We start from the raw sequence: 12,887 nt of genomic DNA on the forward strand, positions 1-12,887 counted from the left end.
GCTATACAAGTTTTATAAAAGTGCTTGTATAAAACTTGAAAAATACAAAGAATAAGTTGATGGGTTACATTCAAGCTTATCCAACCGATCAGTTTATTGGTTGTATTTTTCAAGTTTTATCAAAGCACTTTTACAAAACTTTTACAGTGTAATACCGGCCTAATCCTGGCTTTAACACAAAAGAATAATAATTTTAATGCCAAAACTTTCCGCCAATTAAAATCATTATTTCTTTTGTTGTAAACAATCGTACGCATCATTTTTTTGTTTACAATTTATTTCCCACCCACTAGTTGCGTATTTGATTATGTTGCGGCGTATTCACTGGTTTTAACGGCGGCGCACTTGGCCTTGATTTATTCTTTCTCGAGCTTTTTTACATTCTTTTCTTTATTTATTTTATTCTTTCTTTATTCCTCCAATCACAAGAACGCAACTGATGATAGAAGGAAAATCCAATCATTTTTTTACAATTTTTTTTCCCTTCTTTATGGATCAAAAAAATCCGAGACTTCATTGAATATAAATTATTCTCTGACGTCATGTGGGTGTAGTCCGTGACGTCATCTAAGGTGATGTCGGACGACCTATCAGATGTTGGATATATAATCGTGGTCGTTACACATTTGGCATACTATCGCTAAACACGCCAAAATATCTCGCCATAACTTTTTTTTTAAATCGCATCATGAACGTCTTTTCTCGCCAAATATTGGCGATATTCTCCCGAGCTTTGGGATTAGTTGTAAGCAACCCTAACAAACAGCTTTCCTTTCAAAAACACGTAATTTTTCGCTGTGACAAGTCAGAGCGTGTGTTTAGTTCGATTGATGAATGGCGAATTAGAGAAACAGATCTTTTTTGTTTTTAAATTGTGCTTTTTTTAATATATTGACATTGGAGGCGAATTTATATTGCAAAGGGTTGATCTGAACGAGGTTGGGTTTTCGGTTGTTTTTGAACGAGACCCAGTTTCAGTGTTTGTTCGGATTGATTCGCTTTTTTTTTTTTGTTTTTCCTTTGTATTTATTTATTTTTCCGGAAAATATTAGCAGACGACATTTTCCCGACATGAATCTGTCTTTTGCTGGCTGCGGCTTTTTGGGCATTTATCACATTGGAGTCGCCAGTTGCTTCAGGGAGTACGCGCCGCATATACTCGTCAAAAAGATCGCCGGCGCCTCGGTTGGTTCTCTCGCTGCCGCAGCTTTGATATGCAGGGTCCCTCTAGGTAAGTCATTAATTACCATTCTATAGGGTCCCCCGGCCCAATTTATATATATTATAGATCTTTTATAATTTAGGGTAGACCCCCCCCCTTTGGCTCACCCCGTTTAGACACCACTGATCGCATTAACGGAGAGATCAGGGTCTGTTTCTAGCATGCCCCCCCCAAGCCCAGGGCTGTAGACCCGGGACAATTCTTATAACTTTTTTGCTTTTTCACGCTTTACATGAACTATAGAAGGGGCCTGTGAGTAGTCTGACCAGGCCCCCCCCCCTCCCGCAAAAGATCGCAGCCTAGGGGCCCTACTCCAGGATGTGGGGGGGGGGGCATGCCCAGGGACCACAAATTTTCAATGTCCCAAATTGGCTGTTTTTTGTATTATAGTTACGGGCCCCTGCCTCAAAGAGCACTCAATATGCATATGGGGGGGGGGGGGAAATCAAAAGTTCATAATTTCCCCGTCAGGAGAAAAAATTCTTATATAGTGTCTCACAGTTTTCATTTTGTTTTGTAGGGTGTGTAATAGAGCTGTCGTAACCTCATCAAAGGCCGTGTAAAATGTTTTTTCCGGCCCACTCCCCCAACCGGGTTAAAAATACTGCCTGCTAGTTGCAGACTAACTGAACTCCACAATCTACATGCTCTTGGGAATCGTAACAAGATGTCATTGCCATGAGGGTCTCCTTTGCAGGTCCACAACTGGGAGGTGGGGGGGCAGGTTGGTCTCGTTCCCCGGTCGCTCAAACTTTTGTGGTGAGTGGTTCTCAAACTTTTGTTATCTATGGCTCCCTTGCCCAATTATGATTCATTATCAGCTCCCCAGAATAGCTTTGTAGATATTTTCCCTTATTGAATAACCACTTCAAAGTATAAATTGCCACAGAAATTGATATTTCCAGCTTTTCATGATGCCCCTGACAAAGTTTGGTGATGTAACTTTGCAGTCACAACGCACACTTTGAGAAACACTTATTGGTTTCGTTTTCCAGGATCAAACCCGTGGACCTGGTAGCAGCCTTTGTGGTGATAGATGAGCATCTTACCGCCTGTGCTCCTCACACCCCTGTACTTCCTCTACTACTGCTACTGACTCTGACTCCTTGACTTTCTTTTTTTCAAACTGGGTCAGTTCTGGTCTACCGCCTCCGGCAATTTCTTACCAAATGAGTTGTACCAGAAATGTGCTGTACCTAAGTCTAAAAGTTTTTTGTGTTTAAGCTAGTATTTTGTGTGAATGTTCAATTCAGAAATCTATTCAAAAATCATTTCACAAGCTGGATTTGAGCCAACGACCCTTGGAGTGTTGAACCTACACCCGCTCGCATTCGTTCCTCAAAGTTGGAAACCACAGAAAACCAAATTCAGTCTACCACCACTATGGCGATGGTGGGGTTCGAACCCGGGTCCTCATGATGCGAGTCCAACACTATAAACACTCAACCAAGGAAAATTATTTGCTTAAATGGGCTTTTACATGCTTAAATGTTTTATTGAAAGATGACCAAGGCTTTATCATTGGTTTGTGGGGTTCTGGGCAATTAAAATCCATGCCTGGGATGTTAATCTTTCTACATTCAATTATCTCACCTTGGGGTTTGTTGGGCGGGGCCCTGAAGCCGACTATACTTCGGTTAGAATTTCATGGGGTTCTGTGTGTAGGTAGGTCTGCACATTCATAGACTGATATGTTGTGGAATATTGATACATGATTTACTAGTTATCTGTGAAATTCTAGTGTTTCTTCGTTCATTTTTTCAAGTTAAATCATTGAATGGTCAAAACTTTTATCTGTTATACAATAAATTTTTTTTATGACACTGATATCAACATGATAATTACACAGTATTTTCATAATTTGCCTTGTATAAAAATAAAACACTTTGAATTAAAAATTTCACTGCACTTTCACATTTTTGTTGCCAATGAACCGGGCTGGACAAATCCCAGGTTGCCATGACTGCTAAACTTGAGCACTGTTTTCTTGGTTATTCAGCTGATAAAGATTGAACACGAATCGTCCATATTTTTTCCTTGAGGGTTCAAATTATGGTAGGCCTATATGTATCAGTTCGATGAATTGCTGTAAATTCAATTTACTCAATTATCACAAATAGTGAAAAATACAATATTAGAAGAAAGTATTAATGAATCGTCTGGAGATGGATCTGGGTGTAGTGATGTCAGTAGTAGCTGTGAAGAATTTGTCACCAGATTGTATAGCTTATAGACAAAATTATGTGAGATCAATATGGCACTGTGTTCCAAAAGTTCCAAGACTTATTTATTATTACCAACGAATTAATACGGATAGAACCTGTTTATTTGGTGTTTCCTTCAAAATAACTACCATGTGCAATTACACATTTTTGTCGTTGTTCGTACAAAGAAGTGGACTAAATAATGAATCGCAGGTTGTTGTTTTTTTTTTGTCACAACTTCCAGTGTCTTCGTTGTTTCTTGCTGCACTTCTTCGGAACCTGAGAGTTGTTGCCCCAAGCAAATTCTTTATCCGAGGAAAAAGTCACATGGAGCATCATCAGGGATAAATAAGCTGGTTGTGAAGGTATCGGAATGTGATGTTTTGATAAGTAATATGACACCAGGAGAGACCTGCAAGTCCTTAAACGCCTGTATGATTTGATGAGACACAACCAGATCTTTTGGAAGGCCCAAGTCGTGGGTGCTCCATCAGGACAAGACGCCATCTCACAGATCCTTTCTGGTGTCATATTACTTATCAAAACATCATATTCCAATGCTTCTGCTTATTTCCCTTGATCTTGCCCCATGTGAATTTTCCTTTTTCCTCAGATGAAGAATTTCCATATGGGAGCAGCAATTATCGGGTTCCAAAGAAGTTCAGCAAGCAGTGACCTCCAGTGCAAGCAGGCACTGGAGGACATGACAAAAAAAAAAGTTTGAAATCTACATTTACTTTGTATGAACAATGGCATAATTGCGCAGGGTAGTTACTTCAAAGGACACCAACTAAACAGCTTCCATCTGTATTCACTCTTCTGTAAGAAAATAAGTCTTGGAACTTTTTTTGAATGTAGTAGTATATCCTCTCTGTAAACTTAAAGTTAATTGTATGAATCACACTAGGATCACCTATTTGTCTTTTGTAAGCTTGAAATGTGTCTGTGGTTACTACAGTGCATGACAAATCCCAAGCTGCTATGGCGACTGGAAAATTTGTGTTAGTGCCTAAATGTTTTCTACATGCACTCATTGAATTGGAGTGTGAAAGTGATTTTAAACTTTTTTCTTTTTTTTTTTGGGATTTTCAGTCGGTGTGTCTACCAACATATAAAGAAGTTACGAAAAGATTTAAAAAAAATTTCTTGAGAATTTCTTTTTACTAAGAAATTTGGCTGGAGCCTAATTTTTTTATATTTGATCTACCAATCCCTGGTTTACATTATAGAAAGACAATCTTGTAATTTTTGAAAGCTGTGGTATTCTCACTGTTTTTGTGACGCAATCGCCTCATGTCATTTACTGATTCATTATCTCATTCCTGTAGTTTTTTCACCATAACTTATCGAAAGCCGACATTGTTGTTATCGTAACAGGTGAAAAGACAATCTTTTCGACATTTTTATGTTATCACATTCAGGACCTTGTCCCCCGCCTTTTTTTTTTTCCACGCTTATCTTATCATTTACATCCGCAGATCACATCCTGGTATTCAGGAAGAGTGGAGGAATGCCGTTTTTTTTTTTGTAGCGTAAATGTTTCTGTTGTAATTTGTGACTGGCTATAGTTCATTTCTGTTCCAAATATTTGCATGACTATTATTAGCATGCATTCGAACCATCAGTATAGATAATAGCTATTTATATGCCGCATAACATCCTTTATGTAGCAATAAAACAAAGATAAACACTGCAAGATGCGTTATTGGTAAGCTGTCCGACATTCACGGAGGGTGGTGATAGTTCTAGTCAATAAAACATTCATCAATTTACCAAACGGTGTGTTCTGAGGTTTCATGGGTTCTAAATAACTCTGGGCTCATTTGTGGACGAGAGATCGTAGCACCAAAAATTGCTGCTGTAGTAAGTCTGCCACACCTACTCTGGGGTGGAAGAGCTGTTCCGAGTTAGATAAAAACTGTATGTCTTGACCTGATTAGCCATTATGTACATAAGGTAGTGTTTGACTAAAATAATGAAATGACTAGTCCTTGGTCGTGTTTGGGTTTGCTTCCTTTCTAGAGCATAGCTCTAGTCTCGGCTCTATAATGTAGCTGGTCTGATTAGCCCATCAGAGTGCATGACCTGAACATGGTTCAGCAAAATGAGCAAGCGTTATTGCCAAGACAGACTCAACCATTCATTGGTATAATACAAATGGTCAATGGTATTTACCAAGTGATATCAAGTTTAATCACTAACTTAGAAATTTTTGAATATGTCTATATTCCATCATAAGCTTTACTTTTACTTATTAATTACAGCAAACGCTCTTAATGTTTGTTTATCTGAAAAAGACCTTCAAAATTTAATATCACCTATTCCACGGTATACCTTCACTCCGTATTGACCAAGGCTTCTTCAAAAACACAACCTTGGGTTCCATCGACCCATGAGCATCATGGGCCCCCGGGCCAAGTGATTTTTCTGAGGCCCTACCTGGAAAATTATCGAAAAATTCAACTACCTCTCGTTTTTCTGAGGCCTCCGGGTGGGCCCATCCGTTCAGACGGCACTGCCCATGACAGTTTGAATAGTGTGACATATATGAACGTGGAGCCTCCTTCACTTTTCCCCATAACCTCGCGGACCCCGGGTTGTTTGTAGGTAACATTGTGTCGGGATAAAACGGCAATCAAGTTACAATAGTTTTTCCCTAGAGGAAAATTTTACATAAAAAGCAAGACCTTCACGGATTCCCCCTAGAAAAGTACCACAGTTCACGCAAGACTTTTGTAAGCATCATTTATCAAAAATAAAAATTATGCTTGTTTTATAATACCAATTGTGCTCATTCTACTAAACCGTTACGTAGCTACTGTGTGTCCGAATAGGTACGCAGCGTCCGATTTCGGTAGAGATAATCGAGACAAGGATTTGGGTATGTAAAGGCGTTTATGCGTTTATCATGTAATGTAAGCAATTTGAACTGGATCAAAGCCTCCTAGATGCTACCTCTGTAGTAGCAGTATCTAGGAGGCTTTGACCGGGGTTTTTTTTTTCAACGAACACAAAGGAAAGAAAAGGAAGTTTGTGTACGCTACATGATCGGCGCGCTAATGTATACGCGCCTTAATGTGATGGGTGTTGGGGGAATCTGAAAAAATCGTCATAGTCTAATTATAATAATCTATAGACACATTTTCTCAGAGACCCTCCATGTTACATATTAAAATGCTTGTCATGAGATTATAGGAATCTGGAGAAAACTATCGCATTCTGGAAGAATAAAACTGAATCGACGTAACCTTGAATTATTCCATTATGATGAAGGTATTTGGCAGTATTTGATCTGTTCAAGCTTCCTATGCTCGACCCAAACTTATAAGAATCAAACCCGTTTTCCGCTGTTCGTGTGTGATCGAGTTATTCACCTGCTCGAGAGAGTTTTGGCGCCATCCCCGCCCCGTCCCCAATCATACAGAAATAAGACTTGGGGTCGTTGTCATTCTTACCACGACCAGATAAAGTATCAGGAAGCGCGTCGGTAAAAATGGCCTTGGTTCTCGTGTCACTTCCATCATTTTTTTTTCATGGGCGAAGAGTTAAGAAATGACCATGACACAAATTATTCGTTTAAAAATGAGATCTGCATATCTCGAGCTCCTTTTCTAGATGGTTGGGAAATCTCTTTCCGCATGCATTCAGATAAAGTGTCCATTTTACCGGACGCGTCGTCTCGGAAAATGCATCATAAATTCGTTGGAGTGAGTTTGAAATGCTTGTTGCTCGTCGGAGAACTTTTCATTGTTTTAGTCAGCGTTCTACGCAGGGTCACACTTGCCAGCCGGAACAAGGTTAAAAAATAATGATTGCCTTCCACATAGTCCAGGCTTCTCGACACGAATGCTCTTTGATATACCGACAACCGGCAGAACTTAACGAACCACTGACTCGTCGCACGTTGCTTGTCATCCTGTTAATATGAAGCTGCGTCCACACTGTTCGTGCTACGTGCTTTTCTTCGGCTCTCGTATATATATCATAGACGGTACGACAATTTTCTATTATTACGATTAGCAACGAAACGACTACTTTCAGGGATCTATTTCTCGTCGGTACATCAAGGAGGCTCGCACCACGTCTTCCGATTCTCGTACAGGGTTCCTTCAATCTAGTCAGAGAAAAAATTGTGTAGGTCAGGGATCAGACAAGAAAGTGTCAGGAAAATTTCAAAACAGTAGAATATTTCTTCAAGAGATAGTAAAAAAAACTGTGCTTGGAAAAAGAAGATATATTGTACTATATATATGTTACTGCTAAAGCTCGAAGTGGATAGCCCAGTCGACCCGGCCAATGTCCGAAATTCGAGTTTTGGCCGGCTCCATATGTCAATCCCTATATATGAGGCACTAAGATATCGATATTCAGATTCCTTTGATCGTTAGGATTGCCATAGCTAAGCGTAATAATTATGGTTAACTATGGCTAATTATAAATGGCCATAATTATCACACACAAAAAATACGCCGATGTGGCGATGACTTCGAATCATCGGGATCGATATAAGGATCAGGGCCGTAGTGTACCTTCTCGGGCCCCCTCTTGAAAGGCTTATTATGCAAAAGAAATGAAAACTTTTGTGGGGGGGGGTTCCCCCATTCGGCTCGGGGCCCAAGGGTAGCTTTGGCAGTGACGTATATATTTTTCATTCACACACACACCCTCACACTCTTTTATTTATTTAGTTTGGTTTCTTTTCCGTATTTACTGTATCATGTTTCTTTTCTACTGAATGATATCCCCTCTTTTCCAATTCAATTCATTATTTCATTTTTTACATAAATTCAAGATAAGAAGAAAAATCATTCTTACCGCTATCTTTTTATAGCTGTTTTTTCATCCACTCTTGTTTATTTTCATTAAAAAGTTTTTGCAAATCAGGATGCCAGATTTTAAAATGTTGGAGTAGTGATTAAAATCAAGGTTTATATCAAGTAATATAAAATAACCAAATACAAATAATACAAATTATTTTTTGCATTTTGAAAATTGGAAGGCGGCCTACTTCAAAATGCCGTGTTTTTTTGGTTTTTTCTTCTTCTTTTTTTAATGATGGGGATTAGTTGATTTGTGATTTCTTCTGTGCCTCTTGAAGGATTAAAAAGCTTCATTTCCAAATTGTGAAACATTCAATTTTCTCATAACGTGACCACGAGAGCCAGTTTGATGGAGGCAAGTAGTTTTAAGCTGATTCCGAACTCAGACACGTTGAATGGGGAGGCTAGTGTCTTTAACGACTCGGTTGTCAGGTGGTGATTGTTACGAAACGCCATCCCCGGCTGATATTTCGCATTGCTGTGACATGATGTCATTTTTCTATCTAGAAAAAAATTTACAGAAACGTTAAGCTCAACAGTTTTTCCCCCCGCACCTCTTTTCTCGCAACATCAGCGTCTCGCGGCGTTTATCGATGTCTGACACGGTACCCCATTAACTGGAATCGGAACATCGCGTCATCGATACTATGTTCAGGGTTCAGCCTGAAAACGAATGATAATTTTCTTAGCACGTCATGGTTCCCCTAGAGAGAGAGAAATAGCTATTTTTAATGTGTTATATGGTGGGTGTGACGCAAGAGGTTTATTATGAGATGAAATTATATACCTTTGCTCCATCACGGGTTTTTCTCTTTTTAAGTAATGATATCACCAGTCAAGGCCGGTTATTTCGATGATGAAGATTCTAGACTCGAGACTAAGGTTCATAATCCGCGGAAAGGTTCGGCCTTGAACCCCTTGCCTAGATTTCAAACCTTTCTTTTTACAAAGTTGATGTAATGTCATTTTTTATCTTCGACGTGTAATTTTTTTTTACGTTTTGGTGACGGTCAATTATGGTGAGAATTTATGAGGGGCTTTAAGGGTCTTCTAGTGCAGCGTTTCCTGAAACAATCTGAACCGAGGACCTCTAAATGTCTGAAACAATTCCACGGAACGCTAACAGCATTTATGCGTATTGTATGTTGTAGGGTTGTAATTACGCAAGGGCAACCGGAGCCTCGATTTTAGTGGATGGGGTTCAGTTATGTAGATGAAGACAGGTTAACAGTCTGCTCGGGGGGGGGGGGGCCTTCAACAAGCCATTGTACGGCCCCTACGTTGTTTGAAAAAAAAACCAGTAGTGGGCGTTTCTGCCATTCTTTAATGAGGATTTTCAATGGATTCCACAGACCCTTTGGTGGTCCTATAAATTTCGGGGAGGGTGTAGTGAGCGTGGATGGGAAAATAATGAACTCGTTTGTTTTTAATTGCTGTATAGTGAATGTTATTTTTTTAGGAGTCCCGCGCGTGGTGTACATTTTACTAACACGGGGAGGGGGCGGGGTGGCCTTCATCTTATTGGCACACGGGGTCCGTGGAACACTAAAGATTGAGCATCCTTGCTCTAAAATGGAGTCTTCATAATTCGGGTTGTGGAGTCAATTGCCCAAGTGGCCCTTTTTTTTTTTCTCACATTGCTGTCTGATTTCCGACAACGCGCTTTCTGCTAATGGCCGTAAATTATATCGCACTCTCTATCTCAGTATTGTAGGTCATTAGATTAGTAAGTTGGTTGAGGCTTTTATTTGAACTTATGTGAAAATATTACTAGCATTTGACATACAATTAAATAATTTTCACATAATTAGAATTAAATTTCGGATTCTGCAGTGAATTTTACCTGTTCCATCTTCGTGGATCACTGGTTGAGAAACGCTGTTCTAGAGACTTCGACTGGAATCAGAATGTATACATATTCGAATCACACCATTCCGATAACTGCTTAAAGATGCCGTGTGGAATGAATCGCTCGTTTAACCCGCCAATAACGACCTATATATTTTCAGAATGTATGGATCTCTCCTCACAAATTCACGTCGTCAGCTCGCTACGTTTATCTTTCACTCATATAATTACCTACACTTTCATTGGCTATGCCCAGTATGAGGTGGCTACAATGATGTGACTCGATTGTGTATATAACGGCCGACAACCATTCTTATCGGCTTCAAGCGAGGCAGATTCCGGTCTAATTAGCATTTGTGTGCAACCGAAATCGGACCATAGTGGTAAAGGAAAATTGGAGACCGTGACGCAATATATTACCTGCTTACTTAACTGGAACTCTGGTTTAAAACAACGAAACTAGTTATGCTGATTTCACTTTCTATGAATTATACGAATTTAAAAGAAAAAACTATTATCGCGTGTGATTTTGATCGAAAGAACGTGTATAATAATTATTCTGGGCGTTATATGAGAATGAATGTCTTTTATGTGATTCGGGGGTCATGCGAAAACGATCTTAGCCATGCTCATGTAGTAATTAAAAGAATGTATGCCACACTTTAATTATTGATCTCGAAGGAATAGGTAGAAACGTGTATCAAACATGAATGGTTATGATTCCTTGAAGGGTTTTTTCGTCAAAGCTGTTCCGTTTATTTTGTCATTTGGGATATAGAGCATTGTCTGATTGGTTTTTGCTGTCCGTATTTGACATTCAGATGTCCTCTGAAAATGTTGGTCAGTTGCTATCGTAGTCACGATAATCTCATCGAAAACTGTCATAGGCTATATAAAATGGTCGACTGCCACCAGTAGTTGAAACACAAACTCTGTAGATTAATTATCGCCATAGCACAATTTTTTATTGGCTATCTCGGCATCGCTGCATAGGGCGGGATTTGACAAATATTGAAGAAGAAACTAGGTGTACCAGCAAAATTTTTCAGGAGCCAAAAAGTATCATTGTTCAATAAAAATGGTTTAAAATAATCATTTTCGACTTTTCTGTGAATTAGTCACTACTTTCCGAGTTGGTGAACATGCCGACAGAATTCTGAAAATTTTGTGTCAGACGCCAATTAATTAATCACGCACAGAAAATATCGTGCCCATGGCGACGTGATGCATGCGAATTGTCAATCTGTGGCGGAGAGGTGCGACCTTCCACACAACGACACAATAGTGGTCCAGTTGGTAATGTGGTTCACCTGGTTTTAGTCCTTCCATTGTGTGCTAGTTATTCGTCCCCCATTGCTTTATTTCTTCAGCTGTTTCCGTACTTCATTGCCCTGAAATCAGTGGTTTTTAAACTTTTCATACCGGAGTTGTCATGCTATGTGATCATTACATCTCCGGTGCCCTCATAAAAGTAGTAATTGCGTAAATCGGGTAAACTCTGGTTCTTTTTATCCAATGAGTAGGCAACAAACATAAATATCTTCTGCTCGACCCGATGTCTTTGACGACGTTTGTCTACGCCTCTAGGACCCACGACGTTCACTTCGAGAAACTCTTCTTTAAATCATGGTCCCGTGAACGAGTCGTCCACTACTGCAAGGTTTCTAGGATATATAGTTGGCACTACTGGCCAACCTCAGTACCTTGAGTACTGGACACGCACCGCCTCGTAGCGTCGAAGCGTAAACCTTGGTACGGCGCCTAAACACTAGAACCGCATTGGTGAAAATATTTCCACTTCGAGAAATACATGCAGTAGCGTAACGCACCAGAACACCATTTTTTTCCTCGGCTTTTATTTATCTCACCCTGTCTGGTATAAAATAAACATATCTTGAAATCGTAAAAATCACCCGACTCTGTCCGTGACCCGCTTGCGTATGTAACGAACTTCCATCTGGTAAAATCTCGAACGGATCCATCTGGTTTTTTTTTAAATCACGGGTTTTGTCGAAGCCGAACAAAATCGAGAGAGACTGTAACTATTCATTTTGGATGACCGCCAAGTTAATCGCCTTATTGGATGGCGCAATTGTGAGGAAAAGAAAGTATCCGCAACAGTTGATGTTGATTAATTGGCAGTTTTCTTAAAAACAAAAGATGAGAGAGAGAGCTGAAACCCTACCAATACCTTGTTTTACCGAAAATTAGCTTTAGCATGATTTTTCAGGATGCTTCTAATATAAGCCCTACCCCTAAAATAAGCCCTGGCTAAAATCGTCAACCAGACGCATTTAGTACGTCGGTCGTTGCAACACATGACGGATGTATTGAACTATGTAAAATGATAATGGTTCTATTAATTATTTATTATCAAATAAAAATAAATGACATCGATTATGAAAAAAGGATATGTTTCCCTTATGATAGAAACGTCTAACTTTAAATTGTAATTTCTATCAAAAATATGCCAATTTGAATAATCCTGGTTGTATAATTTCAGAGTTCATCCCAAAGATTCACAAACCATTAAAAAGTGCATTTCGGAAAAAAGTGAAAATGTTTCTCCTTTTGAAAATAAGCTCTTCAAATGCTGCTACCTATTGTTTTTTATTGTTCATATGGATGCTCAGGGCCTTTAAAGCCATCGTACATACTAGATAACTTCATCAAACGATATTTTTGGCTCTTACGATAATGTTCCCCTCCCCATTTTTTCCCCCAGTTCAAATTTTAAGATTGTCATCACGTTCTCGTAATATTCATTCTTCCCAAGTTAGTACTATGTCTTTG

The 12,887-nt window shown here is 39.3% G+C and overlaps 1 protein-coding gene across 1 annotated transcript in view; it reads left to right on the forward strand.

Annotated features, from left to right (window-relative positions):
• Positions 1-784: 784 nt before the first annotated feature.
• LOC149071649 (patatin-like phospholipase domain-containing protein 2) overlaps positions 785-12,887 on the forward strand; it is a 36,788-nt gene continuing 24,685 nt past the window's right edge. Inside the window, exon 1 of the mRNA XM_089247623.1 lies at positions 785-1,231. Within this exon, the coding sequence (XP_089103749.1) occupies positions 1,072-1,231 (160 nt within the window). The 5' untranslated portion in view covers positions 785-1,071. The remainder of the gene's footprint in view (positions 1,232-12,887) is intronic.

This window comes from Pholcus phalangioides, unplaced genomic scaffold (genome assembly GCF_987345545.1).
Source record: "Pholcus phalangioides strain wild (caught in Gottingen) unplaced genomic scaffold, Ppha-v1.0 ptg000018l_1, whole genome shotgun sequence".
Lineage (NCBI taxonomy): Eukaryota > Metazoa > Arthropoda > Arachnida > Araneae > Pholcidae > Pholcus > Pholcus phalangioides.